Source organism: Podospora bellae-mahoneyi, chromosome 4, assembly GCF_035222275.1.
Source record: "Podospora bellae-mahoneyi strain CBS 112042 chromosome 4, whole genome shotgun sequence".
NCBI lineage: Eukaryota > Fungi > Ascomycota > Sordariomycetes > Sordariales > Podosporaceae > Podospora > Podospora bellae-mahoneyi.
In genome coordinates, this window is record NC_085883.1 from 2,942,402 (window position 1) to 2,957,947 (window position 15,546).

General features: G+C 52.3%; 5 protein-coding genes across 5 annotated transcripts; 2 read left to right on the forward strand and 3 right to left on the reverse strand.

Annotated features, from left to right (window-relative positions):
- Positions 1 to 20: 20 nt before the first annotated feature.
- ALT1 (alanine transaminase) lies at positions 21 to 3,799 on the reverse strand. Its single transcript, XM_062878948.1, has 3 exons — positions 2,853 to 3,799; positions 1,444 to 2,070; positions 21 to 1,388 (listed from the first exon to the last, which is right to left on the reverse strand). The coding sequence occupies exons 1-3, from the start codon at positions 2,971 to 2,973 to the stop codon at positions 334 to 336; spliced, it is 1,803 nt and encodes a 600-aa protein (XP_062732584.1). The 5' UTR covers positions 2,974 to 3,799; the 3' UTR covers positions 21 to 333.
- QC761_406710 (uncharacterized protein) lies at positions 2,583 to 4,863 on the forward strand. Its single transcript, XM_062878947.1, has 3 exons — positions 2,583 to 4,208; positions 4,276 to 4,392; positions 4,455 to 4,863. The coding sequence occupies exons 1-3, from the start codon at positions 4,196 to 4,198 to the stop codon at positions 4,499 to 4,501; spliced, it is 177 nt and encodes a 58-aa protein (XP_062732585.1). The 5' UTR covers positions 2,583 to 4,195; the 3' UTR covers positions 4,502 to 4,863.
- Positions 4,864 to 4,886: 23 nt separating this feature from the next.
- Positions 4,887 to 10,381, reverse strand: PaME4 (Coiled-coil putative protein). The gene is made up of 3 exons (XM_062878946.1): positions 8,064 to 10,381; positions 7,676 to 8,012; positions 4,887 to 7,624 (listed from the first exon to the last, which is right to left on the reverse strand). The coding sequence occupies exons 1-3, from the start codon at positions 9,793 to 9,795 to the stop codon at positions 5,182 to 5,184; spliced, it is 4,512 nt and encodes a 1,503-aa protein (XP_062732586.1). The 5' UTR covers positions 9,796 to 10,381; the 3' UTR covers positions 4,887 to 5,181.
- A 1,506-nt stretch (positions 10,382 to 11,887) lies between these two features.
- ENP2 (Small ribosomal subunit biogenesis) lies at positions 11,888 to 15,451 on the reverse strand. The gene is made up of 2 exons (XM_062878944.1): positions 14,879 to 15,451; positions 11,888 to 14,807 (listed from the first exon to the last, which is right to left on the reverse strand). Exons 1-2 carry the CDS (start codon positions 14,908 to 14,910, stop codon positions 12,893 to 12,895), a joined length of 1,947 nt encoding a protein of 648 aa, XP_062732587.1. The 5' UTR covers positions 14,911 to 15,451; the 3' UTR covers positions 11,888 to 12,892.
- Positions 12,122 to 12,652, forward strand: QC761_406690 (uncharacterized protein; the record flags this gene model as incomplete). Its single annotated transcript, XM_062878945.1, has 2 exons — positions 12,122 to 12,314; positions 12,378 to 12,652. The coding sequence occupies 2 exons, from the start codon at positions 12,122 to 12,124 to the stop codon at positions 12,650 to 12,652; spliced, it is 468 nt and encodes a 155-aa protein (XP_062732588.1).
- Positions 15,452 to 15,546: the final 95 nt, after the last annotated feature.

The window sequence follows — 15,546 nt, forward strand, 5'->3', positions numbered from 1 at the left end:
ATCCACAATCAGTGATCAAGTTTTGATTTTGAGTTTTGTTTTTATTTTGAGGCACCCTACCCTGCTGTCTAGGTATGTTATACAACCACACTCCCGCCTCTTTTGTACATTTCCATCCATAACCCTTTCTAGACAAGAGAGGAGAGATATCCAGAGAGTAAAGAAAAGAGAAGGGAGGAGGATTGTATACAAGCACATGACCCAACCAAGACAGGAATAACCCATTTCTTGAACTGAACAAAAAAAAAAAGAGAAACAAATAACGCTTTTGCTCGCTATTCAAACTTTGAAAACTGCATAAAACGCCCCCGCCCCATCCATCCCCTCTTCTCCCTAACGATACTTCTCCATAAACTCCCTATGAAACTTGACAATACTCCCCACCCACTCCGTCCCCGGCGCCAAAAACGTCGTCCTAAAATGCAGGCTCCCCTCCCTCTGCCCAAACCCGCTCCCGGGAACGACACAAACCCCCGTCGCCTCGAGCAGCCTCAAACAGTAAAACTCATCCGGGGTCCTCCCCTCCTTCTTCGCCGCCTCGGCCGCCTTTTCAGGGAGGTTGATGGTGGGAAACAAATACATGCTCCCCTGCGGACTCCCGCATTCCACCCCCTCCATCTGCTCAAAAGCCTTGTGCAGCGCCGTCGCCCTCTCCTTCAACCCGTCATAAATAGCGTCATACTCCTTCTTGTAAAGCTCATAGCTCTCCTCCCCGGGCCGGGGCGGGTTGACCATCAGGTCCACCAGACACTGCCCAATGACAGGGGCGCAGAGCATAATGGACACAAACTTGTAAATCTCCTGCTGCACGTCCGGGTCAAAGTTGACCAGCTCAAAGTACCCCCCCCTGTGTCCGCACTCGCCCACCATGCCCTTTGACACCGAGTGCAGCGACGCGAGCTCCACCTGGTCAAACCCGTCGTTTGGACGCTCCTTTTGGAGGGTCCTCAGCACCTTTTTGAAGGAGACAAACTCCCCGATGAAAACGTTGGTTTGGTAGACCTCGTCGGCGAGGATGACTAGTCTTTCCTGGCGGGCGAATTCAATCACGGAGCGAATATCGGACTCTGACAAGGAAGCGCCGGTGGGGTTGCCCGGGTTGATAATGACAATGGCACGGACGTCGATGCCCTTGGCTTTGGCGGCTTCGTACGAAGACTTGATGATCTCGAGGTCGGTTCCCCAGTTCTTCGACTCGTCAAGGTGGTATTCGACGCAGTGGGCGTCCAGGACGGCGAGGGAGGCGGTATACAATGGGTACTGGGGGATAGGGACGAGGATGCCCGTGTTGGAGTCCTGGCAGACGACGTGGAGGAGGGTGTTGACACCGGAAGACGCACCGGCCGAGAGGTAAATGTCGGACTGAGAGGCGGGGAAGCCATCTCTCCCTACAACAAACAGTCAGCATGACATTGGCGTGACAGGTACTGAAAAAGAACTTACTCTCTAGGAAATCGGCAATACTCTGCCTAATGGCAGGCACACCGTTACTGGCGCTGTACGCACCCACCGATCCCACCACCTTGAGCAGCTTGTTCGCCCGCTCAATCACATCCTTCTTGTACCCCAAATGCTCAATAAGCACATCCTCCTTCTCCAGCAACACAGGGTTCTCCAGCAAACTGAGCACCTGTCTGAAAAACGTAATAGGCTTCTGATCCAGCTGTTGAGGATTACCAATGTTGGCCGAAATAACCTCTGAAAACGGCAGGTCCGTCATCCCGCCCTGGAGGTACGCCCTATACTCCTCCGACTTGACGGCGAGCTCGCCACGCACGGCATACTTGGCAGCCTTGACGTGGGGATTGATGTTGTTCATATTTAGACGTCTACCCGACGACGATGGTGTGGATGAAGACGCCATGTTGCGAACTTGTTGCTGTTGTTGCGATTGAGATTGGTTCGAGAGTTGACCCATAACGACGGCGGCAGTGGCAGCGACCGGGATGACTCCGACTCTTTTGCCGGTAGAAGTGATGGACGAAAAGCAGCGACCTGCGCAACGAGCAGCAGCCGACGATAGCGGGGTAGTAGCAGTCAATGGCGGGGCTGGAGCGAGTCCCGAGACGTCTGCAATGGGGCACAAAATGTAAGAGAGTGATTGGTTGGATCAGATCAAACAGTTCTTGTAAGAGAAAGAATGTAGTGTGTGATATAAGACAACAAGAGAGAGAGAGAGAGAGCGCCTGTGTGCTTTTCCCTTGGTGTAAAAACACACAAACGACCGTGACTTTTCGAGGACAATGTGAGAAAGAAGAACGCGAGGTCCGGCCTTCAAGCAGAGAGGAAGATGTCAACCTAGTCTCGTATATGTACTTTCGTAACCCCAGGCAAGGCTAGCAAGAGTATAGGTCCGAAGGAGAGGCGGCTTCACCCACAACTTAAAAGTCACTGGACTAAGGGAAAGCGGACAATCCCGAAGAAAGGAAACTGGGGAGGGGGGTTGAAGTGTATCAACAATCAAATTGACAAATGGGAAAAGGCGGGTGAGCAGAGGGAGGTAGGTGGTTGGCTACTGAGCCCCCAAAAGACCCAGGCACACATGAAAAGATGTGGGAATCAGCACACTTCTCCGTCCCCGTCATCCGAGTTCCATATGTTTGCCCCCCCCCCCGGGTGTTGGATGCAAGAATGGTCCCTGCCCGGCCGAAACCGGCTGGAACATCTGGTCCCCGTGTTTATCCCCCAGATTCAGATCACCCCAGCTTTTCTTGTTGGAGGAATTGCAAACGCCAAGCAAAGGATTGGATGACCTCTGCATGGCCCACCAAGGAGGTGAAGGGGCATGGCCATGATGAAAAAGGAAGGGGAAATGGAAGACGAATTGTATTGTTCGGTCTTTTGTGCGTTACCTGCGCGGGTGGATGGGGTTCCCCTCGGGAGTGCGCCCGGGATGAACCTGGCGCTGTGGCTCAGCGCTGAGTTATTTATCGTTGTCCCACGGCGGGCGACTCGCATCAGATAGGGCGCCATGTTTCCGATATGACGTTTGCGCTTCGAATCGAATATCGAACAACAAGACCCGGGGATAGCGGAGATGGAGCGGACGCCCGGTTCTGGGCGGTTTTTCTGGCGTGGTTGAACGAATTATCCCACAAAACCTGTCACCAGCATCCGTCCCGTTGGGCGCCAGAAGCAATTTCGTCCTTCGTTCGATTCCGGGGGGTCGGTCAAACGATCAGTTGGTTCGGTCTGGTCTGGTGGTCTGCTGTCTGTCGCCGGTCGCCGGTGTGAGAGCCTCTTTCTTGCAAAGAGAAAAAACCGAAACCTCTCCTCCTCGTGGTCACACTTTTATTGTCTCTCTTCTGCGGGAGGCGCGGCTCCGAAAATGGAGCCCTCGGGCGGTGTAATAAGAGAAGGCCACGATTGTCTGGCTCGCTTCGTTTCCGTACCAGGACCGGGTTGGCCGGCGGGTGCGGCTTAAGACCAGATGAGAATAGTAGCAGCAAGAAGATATGTGGCTGTCTCGAAAAAGGCCGCAGGGCAACCGAATATCTGTTTGACATCGGTGCATTGCGCCTTCCCTCGAACTTTCACGATATGGCCAAGGTGGGGGTTAGAAGACAGAATTGTGTGACACAACCAACAACTCAGCGAACTTCTCTTATCGCAGGCAAAAACCTGAGACATTCAAGCCTAGACCCTGCTCCCTCATGTCTATCCATCTCCATAACCTCATGAGCCCCAATGCCCGAAAGTTTACGTTATACCAATAACCACACGACACCCTCACCTCCAGCGCTCATATCGAGTGAGTGTAACCGCGGGGTATTAGTGTAGCTCTATCACCACGTTCCAGACCTCCTCCCCCAATTCCCGACCCTTTCACTCGCACAAGCCCCCCCCCCCACCTTTTGATTGCATGACCCCATCTCACCTGATAAACCCTCAACAACAACATGAGATGACCACCCGATGGCTACCTTCGGTTGAAGGTCAGCCCAACTGTCCATAAAGGTACTCCGTATCACACTGCATCTTATCTTATCGATACCAACCCCAACCCTTCCAAAATCCAGCTCACAATCCCTGGCCCGTGCACCCCCGATCCAATCCAAACCCATCCTCCAAGCTCCAAACTTCGCGATCCATTGCCGAGTCCCCCGACGACGACGACGACCACCACCACCACCCCCATTCCCGACCAACCATACACCAGGTCCCATAACCCGGGAACTGTCAAAAATAAGTTAAAATGGCCAAGAAGGGTCCGTTCCATTTTCTCTCCTCACCAACCCAAGGAGGAGAAACGCTGCTGACATGATACGAAAACAGCAAAATCCCGTGTTATCATCGTCCGCCTCCTCTCCATGGCACAAACGGGCTACTTTTATACCTTCACCCGCCCCCGTGTCGGAATCCCAATGAGCATGATCAAGTACGATCCGATTGGTACGAGACACACCACACCTCCCCAAACCGGTACCCAAATGCTAACAGGGCTCTAACCACAGTGAGGAGGAGGGTCCTGTTCCTAGAACAAAAACGAAAGGGGAAATAAACCAAACCATCTAAACCGAATGAGCAAAAAAGCAAAAAAGGCCTGGGGAAAAAAGGGCTGGGAACGAGGATCAAGACCCAACCCAATACACCATCATATACAGCAGAACAAGAATGGGGAAATGGACGGCTCAAAGATGATGATAGAACAAGGAGGTTTGGGGGAAAGAGCTGGGCCTTTTTGTGTACGATACCACCGAAATTCTGCGCCATTGTACATTATCACTCCAAAAAACAAGGAGAAAAAAACCACCACATAGCAAAACCGGCGCTTATTGGTTTGGGAGAGAGACTGAGTCAAATAGAGGAACGAGTCAATCTACCCATCTTCCCTGATGATGCCATAGTTCAAGTATCATTTGGAACTCTTCGAGAATGGACAGGGTCAAAAGATTAATGAATTTCAACACCAGTTCTGTACCGCTTTGCTAAAGATAGTTATTGACTCCCCCAAAAGCTCCGTCAGCTCAGTCACATATCTCTATAAAAGTAAGTCATATAAACTTCTAGTTTGATCTTTTTCCTTTTCCATATCGTGTGATAAAGCAAGGGTGCTCTTGAACATGCCAAATCGAGATCTAACAATGTACTCTCCTACGTCCTTCCAGATAGTACCAAATCATGAGCAAATCTCAGCGAGCAATTTTCTCAACATCCCACTCATCGCCAACCACGACCGTTTTAGGCTTCGTGCGTTTCCTGCGAATCAATAATCGAGTCCTGATAATCCCCTATATTCCGATAGGTCTGCAGCTCTTGCGGCTGTGATGCTGTTGAGGGCACTTGTGGTCGTGACCAGAATCGTGGCTGCGATCTCAAGATAGGGAGACCGGATGCGTCTGTCTCGAGTGCAGGGGATAATGATCTACGACGTCTTCGTATGCCATAGTCTTCTGCGTTTGCGGGCTGGGGCTGGCTTGACGTCCATGAACCGGCGCTGTTTGGCAGCGGGGTCCTTTCTGCTGGGCTGGGTCTCTGAGGTCCTCCGAGTGTTGAACTGTTAGTTTGGCCAGCTGCCTGTAAGGCAGTCTGCCCTTGCTGAGGACCTGTTGACTTGGGTGGCTGATCTGGTGAGTCCGGTTCCAAACTGAGGGTTCTTGAGCCCCCTAGGGCAGAGATGGGGTGCTCATCAGGCGCTGCTAAGGGAGTCGTCTTGCTTCGCGTGGCTCGAGAACCGCCACTCGCTGGAGCCTTCCTCTTGGTCAGACGCTTTGTCGCTGGCTTGACAGTGGTGGCCACCGGTGTTGGCCGAGTTGGTGTCGGAATGTTTGGAACAATGTGCTGGATACCCAAAGGAGCCGGACTGGTGCCAGCCTCAGTAACGCCAGCAATGTTCTCTTGGCTCAGCCTACCAGAGGAAGCGCTTCGTGTTACGCGCCTCAAGACTGACTTGGGTTGGAGAGCTTCCCTTCTTCGAATCTTCTCCTGGTCTACTGTTGGCGGAACCGGGTCCGGTTCGCTCATGGGGGTTCGGATAACAACTCGCCGTCTTTGGGATCCAGGATCATTCGATGGGCTGGAGAGAGAAGTGGCAGATGCACCACCCAGCAGCGTGCCGGGGTTCTCTCCCGTCAGGGATCCGGGGCTCCCAAGCAAAGTGGTACTGTCGTCCATGTTGGCTGTTTCTACCTCCACTCGCGGGCGTTCTTGAGGAGAGATGGCAGCCTGCCCCGATGAGTCCTGTGATTGGGAATGCTCCGATGAAGGTTCCGTATTGAGCGCCTTTAGCCTCTGCGAGAGTGCAAGCTGGGCTAATGTATGCAAGACGCAGGCTTTGATCTCCTCGACCTTCCCATGCGCAAACTGTTCTCTAATTGCATCCGTAGGGTGCCCATATTGCCGGGCCCAATCCATCAAACCGGAAGCCATAGCTTCGCACCGAACACGTTGATGATCACGCTCGCTTGATAGCTCAGCGACTGCCTTTCTCGCTGCATCTCTCTCAGCTTCCAGCGAAGTTACCCGAGCTTTCAGATCCTCAATCTGCTGACTACGCTCTGCCAAACGCTCTGTGGACTCTTGAATGACTCTGTTCTTTGTAGCTTCCTCAGCTGCCAGCATCCCTTTCAATGAATCCACTAGATGCGAGTTGCGCTCCCTTTCTTGCTCCTTCTCTTGAACAACCTTCTCCAAGTGCTGCTGGGCTTGCTCCAAGAATTTTGTCGTGTCGGCAATGACCCGTTCCATCTCATCTCTGGCCTCGCGACGCGCGGTGTCAGATGCCTTCTGAACGGCCTCCAGAGTCGATTGTTGCCTTTCCTGAATCGCCTCCTCCAGCTTCCTGACCTCGGTGATCAGCTTGTCCCTGTGCTTTTGTGTCTCGGCCAATAGCCTCTGATCTGCCGACATGGTGCGCTCCATATCAATGCGAGTTTCACTCTGAGCAGTTTCCGTGGCATTTCTGATCGCAGTCTGGTGCCGGCTTTCATTCTCCTGAATTGTCCCCTTCAACATCTTGATTTCTCCAACCAAGGTATCTCTCTGTCTTTCAGTCTGCTGAAGCATCCTTCTGGTGTCTGCAATTATGCGTTCCATCTCAACTTTGACCTGGTTCCTCGCAGCTTCCGAAACCTGCTTGACGGTGATTTGGTTCGAGTGCTCCTGTTCCCGCAGGGCCTGGTTGAGCTTGGAGACTTCGATGCCAAATGTTCGTACCTCAGCGGAGTATGTCTCTCCCTTAGACCTAAGCTTGTCTTCGAGCTCTCTGATCATGGCGGTCTTTAACTCGACCTCATCGCTAAACTTTTCATTCTCGTCTTCCAGCCGGGAGCCAATATCCTTCAGACGCTGAATCTCTTCTTGATCATTGCCATGCTGACTTTCCATGGCAGAAATATTCTGTTGGAGTGCGTCGATACGCTCAGTTTGCTCCCTGGACTTTTGCTGCAAGGTCACAATCTCCTGCTCGAGTGCTCCACAACGAGCCTTCTTCTCTTCAAGAAGGGCAGACAGGACGGCCTTCTCCTCCGCCTTGAGCGCCAGTTGTTGACCCATTGTGTCGAATTGGCTATCAAGACGCTGCAGGACCCTCAATATCTGTGTTTCGATGCAAGTTGACAGCTGACTGGTGGCATCGCTCACATACTCCCGAGATACCAGCATCGCTTCGAGCTTGGCATTGATGCTGGAGGAGACCAGTCAGCAAGGACGAATACACGGATATGAATGAACCTACTCGTTGAGGCTTTTTGCTTGTGTCTCTCCCAGACTAGTCGTCAGTTCAGGTTGATCGACCACTGTCTGCGATACCTTCTCCAACTGACAGGAGATGGAATCCAACCACTCATTAGTTTCCTTCGCGGATTCCTCACGTCGAGAGGACTCCTCCGTAATCAGTTCTCCAATGTTGCAGAGAACTTCCTCATTCTTGGCGGCAAGCTTCTCGAACCTTTCCGATGAAGCTTGGATATCTTGTATTCTGGTAGACAAGCCACGAATTGTCTCCTGATCGCGGGCAATCTGATGATCCTTCTCTTCGACCTGTTGTGTTAGAGTACGTATTTTTTCGTACACTACAGAAAGTCAGCCAGTAATCATGGATGTAAGATGGTTTGGAGACCTACGCTCGGAAGACTCTCTCTTGTTCTGAGCGATGTCCTGATGCACTCGTTCCATGAGCGCTTTGCGAACTTTTTCGCCTTTCTGGGCAACTGCCTCTGCCTCGGATATCCTGGCTGATGCAATGTTGCGCACTTCGGTGATCGTCTCCTCACACCGCGACTTGGTGTCATTGTACAGAGCTCGCTGTTCTTCAATGATACTGTTGCATCGAGATTTGAACGCAGCAAACTTTTCTGCCAGCGTTGTGTTTTGCTGCTCAAAGTTCTCAAGCTTGGTGTGCAATTCCACAATGCGAGCATCTTTTTCAGCTTCAGATGCTTGAAGATTCTGTATCTCCTTGGACTTCTCGATGCTTTGTGCAACAAGAGCGGAGGACTCCTCCGCCGCCCTCTCCAGCTCCAGCTTCAGGGACTTGATATTCTCGCGGTAGCGTTCCCGTTGCTTCAGCAAGGCGGTCTCCTGATCCATATTGAACTCGTTGAGCACTTCAGCCATGTTACTGGCAAATTTGTGGCGTACACGGACGGTTTGTTGCTTCAGCTCAGGGCTGGATGTGACGGACTTGGCTGATGATTTCTCTGGCCTAAGGAACTGTTGATGCTGGGCCTTTCTGGTGTCCGGTGCATCTCTGCGTCTTGATATGTTTGAACTGTGCGACTGAGCCCGTACATTCCGCATGGATTCATCCATCTTTCGCATTGTTTCTGCCTTCCTGCTTGCTGAGTTCGTCTTTCGAAATGGTTTGATGGCTGGCTGCATTCGGTGTCGATGGGCCGGCCGATCACCCGGGTGTCGGTGGCTGCGAGACCCTCGAGAGCTGCGAGAATCACCTGTGGTGTGCTTTGGAGCCGAAGGATGGATAGATGTCTTCTTCACTTGGGGTGTTACCTGCGGCGATGAAATTGCGAAATCACTCGGCAACGGATGATGTTGTGGAACATATTGATCAGGCATCTCGGCGTAGTACTCCGCATTGTTATCGAAACCGTAGTCTTCGTCATCATATCCCGGGTCGGTAGCCATTGCGTTGAGCTTGACAGGTGAGGTGACATCAATACTTGAAGGTTCGGCACCATGGACAGTGCTCACTGCGTCCTCAACATATGCTGGCTGAGGATACGTCACATGAGCAGTTGCGACCTTGGGAGAAGGCAGATCGGGAAACGGGTGTGGTTGAAATGGCGGGTGTGGCGAGGGTTGTTTGGGCCCGTGGGCAGCTGGATCATTGTTGCGAAAGTCACCGTTATCAGGGAAGGGATGAAAGCTCTGGATAGGAGATACTCTTCGGGCGTCCAATGGGTTGGGAATGACCCTATTCCGTCGGTTTCGTCCAGAGAACCGCGTTAGTCCGGGCTTCCCTTCGATGGTAGGGAACTTGGGTATATGAGCCTGCGGAGGGGCTTTGATATGCTGTTCATGTAGGCCAGTCGGCGTGGTTGGCTTTCCAGGAGAGCGTGCTGTAAACCGGTTGGGGACGACAGTGACGGGAGGGCCGTAAGAGAAACTCTTGGTGGCATCTGGCTCGGTGGAAGGGTCTTCCGGGATCTGCGGAAGCTTACCGTTCTCGATATCAGTCAAATCAACGATGTTCTTGGGATTGGCTGGCTTCTCTGCTGATAGCGTTGGCTCCGTATTCGGGGACTGTCCGTCGTTCGGGGAGCTGTCAAATGGTTTCCGGGTAATCTGACCACGCCCGTGGGATGTATCGAATTCGGTGGGAAAAGGCTGCTCCATGGGGTTGATGGTGTCTGGGAAACGAGAAGGGTGTTGGATTGGCCAGCAAGTCCTAAGGCCTGATACAGCCAGTCAAGAGGAGAACTCCAGGCCCAGCACAGAAATTAGTAGGGAGTATGTTACACAGATGATGTACTCAAGAGTCAGAAAGGGGTCAAATGGCGATTGTCTCCTGCATGGATGATACCGCCCAGGCTTGTGGATTGTTGACGCCGTTGATTGACAGTTGCACTCTGGATGAGCGAATGGAAGGGGGACATGGAGGAATTTGGCAGAGGCAAAGTTGAACAAGAGCGTGACTTCCTTCAGTAGCCTCTTGCCTGTCCCTGCACTTCAAGTTGTCGTGCCTTCCCAGCAGGGAGACCGGAGCTCGGGCGACCCCCGCCATCGGACCCTTTTTCTGCCTGAAACTTCGGGAAGCCATGAAATATGTATTCCGGTGGCATTGAATAAATCAAGAAAAACTTCCAAGTTCGATGCCATATTTGCGCTGTGAGGTCAAAGGCGGCAGAATGAGTTGTCTGGTGTGAGGTAAGGACTTGAGATACAATCAGAACTCATCTCCGAGGCAAGTAGGTTATTTACCACGATCGATAGTTAGAGTTATTATCAGTTCACGAGGTTATGGATGAGGGAGTTCATAGACGGTTTACCCCTGAACCATGATGCTCCCCCCTGATTTTGCACCTCTCGAAAAGAAAACAAACGGGCGGCGTTGACAGGGAAATGATAGTGGGGTAACGCCAATGGGCATGTTCGACAATGTTGCCGAAAATAGAACCATGCTTGTCAACCCTCTTCCTTCATGCCATCTGCAACAGCAAGAGAGTGTCCCGGAAAACCTAAAACTTCATGTTTCTTTGACGGTCTGTCGAAGCGCTCATGGAAGCCCAGTAGACTGCTTGCCGCCGGGAATCCTACCAAGCCCGACAGCCCCGACTCTGAAGCAAAGCGGCAAACGACACACTCTCAAGCCACAGACCCAGTCCTTCTTATTCCAAAAATGCGACAAGAACAACACCACAGTCAGCACTGGATTCTCGTGATGAGAGCAAAAAGAAAAAAACGTTGAACAGAATGTGAGGTTCGGATAAGAGTGAGGGGTACACTGTGACAAGCAGCCATCACTACCACCTCTACAAGTGAGCTATTGGTGTGATATGCCAAGGCTCTTTACAGCATCACACATGCCTTGGTGACATCCAGTCAAAAGACAGCATCTCGATAGGTGTGATGTGATTTGGAGCGGTTTTCTACACAGAGAATGGCATGATTTGATCGCTCACATTTAGCACAAGGTAGGTACATAGAGCCATCTATGCGAACCGTTCAGCAAAATCGACTTTGGTCTCACTTCAACATCGCAGGCTTGCGGTCTCAATTGACGTTATCCATCAACCACGCCTCATATTCAGGTACCATCACCATCACCATGAAAGATCTCGCCCTGCAATTGCCACCACCATGCACATGTGCCCAAACGGCGCTTCGTTTTCTTTTCCTTTTCTTCACGAGGGTGAAGTCCCTCGAGCGCTCGAGCCGCCCACCCCTCTTGCCCATTCCCTCCTCCCATTCGTTGGCCTATCGATCCCCCCTGAGCCCCTGTCACCTCTTCCCGCCCTACAGCCCGCCAAGACATCCAAAAGACCAGGGTCCAGGCTACAAGCCCGGGCGCTTGCAAGTCCAATGAGATGCAATCTTTACTTTGAAACCTTCCGATATGCATGTCAGTTGCTATACAAAGCCCTCTGTGCTTCGCAAGTGCCGAGTGAGTTCACCTCCCATGTGGGGAAACTCCAGTTCACTACCAGGGGAGTTATGCAGCAGGCGTCACAGTCACCTCTTCCTCTCCTTGCGTAGTGAGGATGAACTGATAGGTGAGAGGTGATAGGTGATAGGTAGCGAGAAAAGGGTGGTGGTGTTCATGCTATAATACCAAAATCCCCATCCTATACCAGACAAGTGATGGAACGTCGATCTCTGCTTGGTCCCCTCCCCCCCTCTTCCACCCAAGCACCCCTGATGTCTCTTCCCGCCGTCGTCGGGCAGTGTGTTGCTGCTCAGTCCTAAATACCGGCCCCTACCCTCACTAAGCCGCACACCTGCGGCGCTTCCGCCTTTTTTTCTTTTCTTCGCCTGCTCATATTCTGGTGTTTGTACAATCCCGGCTGCTGCCTTTTCTTTTCCAATCTATCCAGTTCTGTGAATAACCTCATCTATCCAACTCTCGCGCTGCTGGTCGCGCATTTCATACCTCCCTCCCGAAACCGAGATAGTTCTTTTGAGAAGACACGAACAACAGCGGAGCAAAAGCACAACAGCAAATATGGCACCCCACCCTCAAACAGACAACTCCCCCTTCCCCCTAACCCCAACCGAAGACGACGTCGCCGGCCACGGCACCCCAGACGATGGCTCCCTCGCCGGCGCGAGCGGCACCTCCTCAGGCGGCATCACCATCTCCCGGGGTGCCCTCGTAGCCATCATCGTTGTCGTCGTCGTGGTTGCTTTAGCAGGGAGCATGTTTCCCCTTTCCTCACCCCAACCCCCCCTTTTCTGATCATCACTAACATCTCCCGCAGTCGCCTCCTCAATCCTCTTCTACGTCGCCAAAAAGCGCGAGTGGACCGTCAAGGAAACGATTCGCCGTTCCGCAAGAAAGGTTGTCACCGCCCTCACCCCACGCCGCTCCGAGTTCCCTCGCAGCGTCAAAGAAGGCGGCGGGAGCAGGAACGGAAGGGTAAAGCTCGATGACGTCCCGCCTACCCCTAGACTTACGCCTGAACGCCTGGAAGATTTGGAAAAGGGGCTCGAGGGGAAGAAGAGGAATAAAAGGTCAAACTTTAGCCGGAAGTAGAGGTCAGGCGTAGGGAGGGATGAGGCGATGTGAGAAAGAGGGATAGAGAAGGGGTAGCTGGAATTATGAGGCGGGTAGACGATGATTCGGGGAAGGGTTATGGTTGGACAAGGAACGGATTTCGATACCATTTTGCATCATGAGGCTCTCACTCGATGCAAACAACAGACAGATATCATGTACCAATATCGCTTGTATAATAAACAACAACAGCTATAAAACCTCAGGGTATCTGACCATCTACATTTTCCGGAACACGTTACTGCTTGCACTCCTCCTCCCCTCATCCCTCCTCTTCCCCTCCGGCCTCGGCGGCGGCGGCTCCTGCTTCTTCTTCTTGGACTCCGGCACAAACGTGATCGCCTGCTCACCCACAATCTCCTTCTTCCCAGCCAACCTCGACTCCCTAGTATCCTTCTGCGTCCTATCCCCAAACGCAAGATCCCTAATCTTCCCACCGCGAGGAGCAGTCGACGAAGAAACCTGCATAACCACCTCGTCCTTGCTCTTCTTCTTGGGCTTTTCCTCCTCCTCCTCAGATTCGCTACCACTAAAGTCCGTCGAGTTGGCATCCGCCATGTCAACATCTTGTTGTTGACCAGGCTTGCCAGCAACAACAGTGCTGGGGTTAAGAGACCTGAACTCCCTGCTGAGCTCATCAACCTTGAACTCCTCATCCTCAAACAGCTTCGCGAAACGTTCGTCACCCAGGATCCCAGCTTCGGGGTCCACCTTGCCTCTGTTTTCCTGTCTCTGGAGCACCTTGTCGGCAAGTTTCTGGTTGACCTTGACCTTCTTGGTGCCTCTGATTCTGCTGCTGCGCTCCTTCTCGAGCTTCTCCTTGACCCTCTTGGCGCGCTCCTCTTCCCAGATGTACGGGTTGGCAATAAGACGGGCTTGGTCGTAGAGCTTCGCATGCGCAAAGTAACCGTGCATGTATGGCCGGAGAAGGTTGGTTTTGCCGATAAGATGGTCGAGGCTGAGCTCTCTGAGTTCTGGCAAGGTGAGGAACTTGTAGTTGTCGTAGGTCTCCGTCTGGGTCTCGTTCTCCATTTCGTGGACGAGGTTGTCGAGGAACGTGCACCACTTGGGTGCGAGGCCGAGATTTGGAATAAAGAAGCTGTGCATGTGCTTGCCCTCGTTGGCCGTCAAGAGCATACCGGAATCTGGCACATGGACTACATCATTGAGGTCAACCATTGGCTCAATCGAGGTCCAGAGATCGCCGCTGTGTTCATCCCAGATTTTGATAATTCTCTTGTCGGCTGAGAGAAGCTTGCGCTCCTCTGTGGGTGTCCTCATGTGAATCAGCTTCTTGATCGGAAGACCCATGCCCTGATCCTTCTTCATTAATGGACGCGGGTTTCTGAGGTCAAACACTCTGATCTGGCCCGTGCTCGTTCCCAAAGCCAGCGAAAGCCCATCGTTGCTGTAATCGAGTGCCGTGACCTCGCCGTCTTGGTTCCCCAAAACAGCCACGCGCCCCTTGCTGCGTGGATCGAAAAACTCAACGGTTCCAATTGTAGTACCGAAAGCACAGAGGCCGTGTGTCCTTTCCGCTACCGCCGCCACATTGACCGCACCAGCATGAATTCCACCCTGCAAACCGACACCCGCATCATCCTCTCCTACATCAACCTGCCATGGGCGCAGGAACTGGCCACGCTCGAGATCTAACCGGAAGACCTCGCCGAACCCCGAACCATCAGAGCTCACACCAACAGCTGGTACCAGCACCTCGGTGCTCTGTCTGAGATAGGCCAGATCTCTGCCGAATCTTGGAAGGCGAACATCGTAGTGGCAGCCCATAGGTGTATGGAACTCGAGTGATCGATCGTTCTGCAGGTGAACACTCTTCGTATAATCGGAGCTGAGAAGCATGAACGTCGTATTTTCGGATTTGGTGTGGCGCGCAAAGGAAAGAGACAACTCGGCGGTCGAGTGAACGTGGAACTGGGGCTTGTACGTGCCCGAGCTCATGATCCAGTTGCCATCCTCGCTGACCCGTACGCAGTTGCTTGCCTCCTCGAACTCGAATTCCTGAAGCAGCTCGAAATTATTGAGATTTTCGGGGTCATATTTGGAGGATCTCTTCCTGCGGCGCGCAAGCCAGTCTGGCAGCGGCCGAGCTGTCGAGGGACCTGCTACGGTGTAGCTGATTTCCGTTAGTTCTGCTTGAAATTCCCTGAAAAAGAGGGATCGATAGAAAGAGAGATTGAAACTTACACGGGAACCGCTCCCGGATTTGTCAACTTCATGGTGTGTGGTGATGCTGCAGGTAAAGAAAAGAAATCTCGTCGCAAAGGCTCTGGGATGGACTTGGGTTGGCTTTGGGGGGGCAGAAACCAAAAAGTTTCAATCGTTGGGGCCAGAAACGGAAGGCGGACAGAATTCTTCTGCTGCACGGTCCATGGAGTTTGCACTCCTCTAGCGCCGGAAATCTCCGTTCCCAGCGTTCAAAGGTGGGTCAAAACGGTGACAGTTGAAGGTGGGTCTTGAATCTTGAAGCTTGTTTTATCCCCGCCTGTTTTTAAGTGTCTTGAAGACTTGAGGACATAGGTCCTTGTTTGAGCCGCAGTAATGGGTTCTGTTGTCAGTAATGGGTTCTGTTGTTAGAGAGGGAGAGGATGTCCACGGTGTATCATGAGTCTATCACCTGCTCATGTTTTGGCGTCTCTCTCTCAGCTACTCTAGACTCTGGACTGTGGCTTGCTGTAGCGTGAGCCATGTATGTTTGACAACAGGTGGTATCTCCATAGCTGTAAAGAAAGCTACTAAACTCAATACTCTAGATAAAACGTAGTCTTTTCAACATAGAAGAACACGATAAATAGTAGAAGTGAGCGAGCATTGATGAGACTCAGATTGGTCATGCCCCCATGTGCTACCCATGC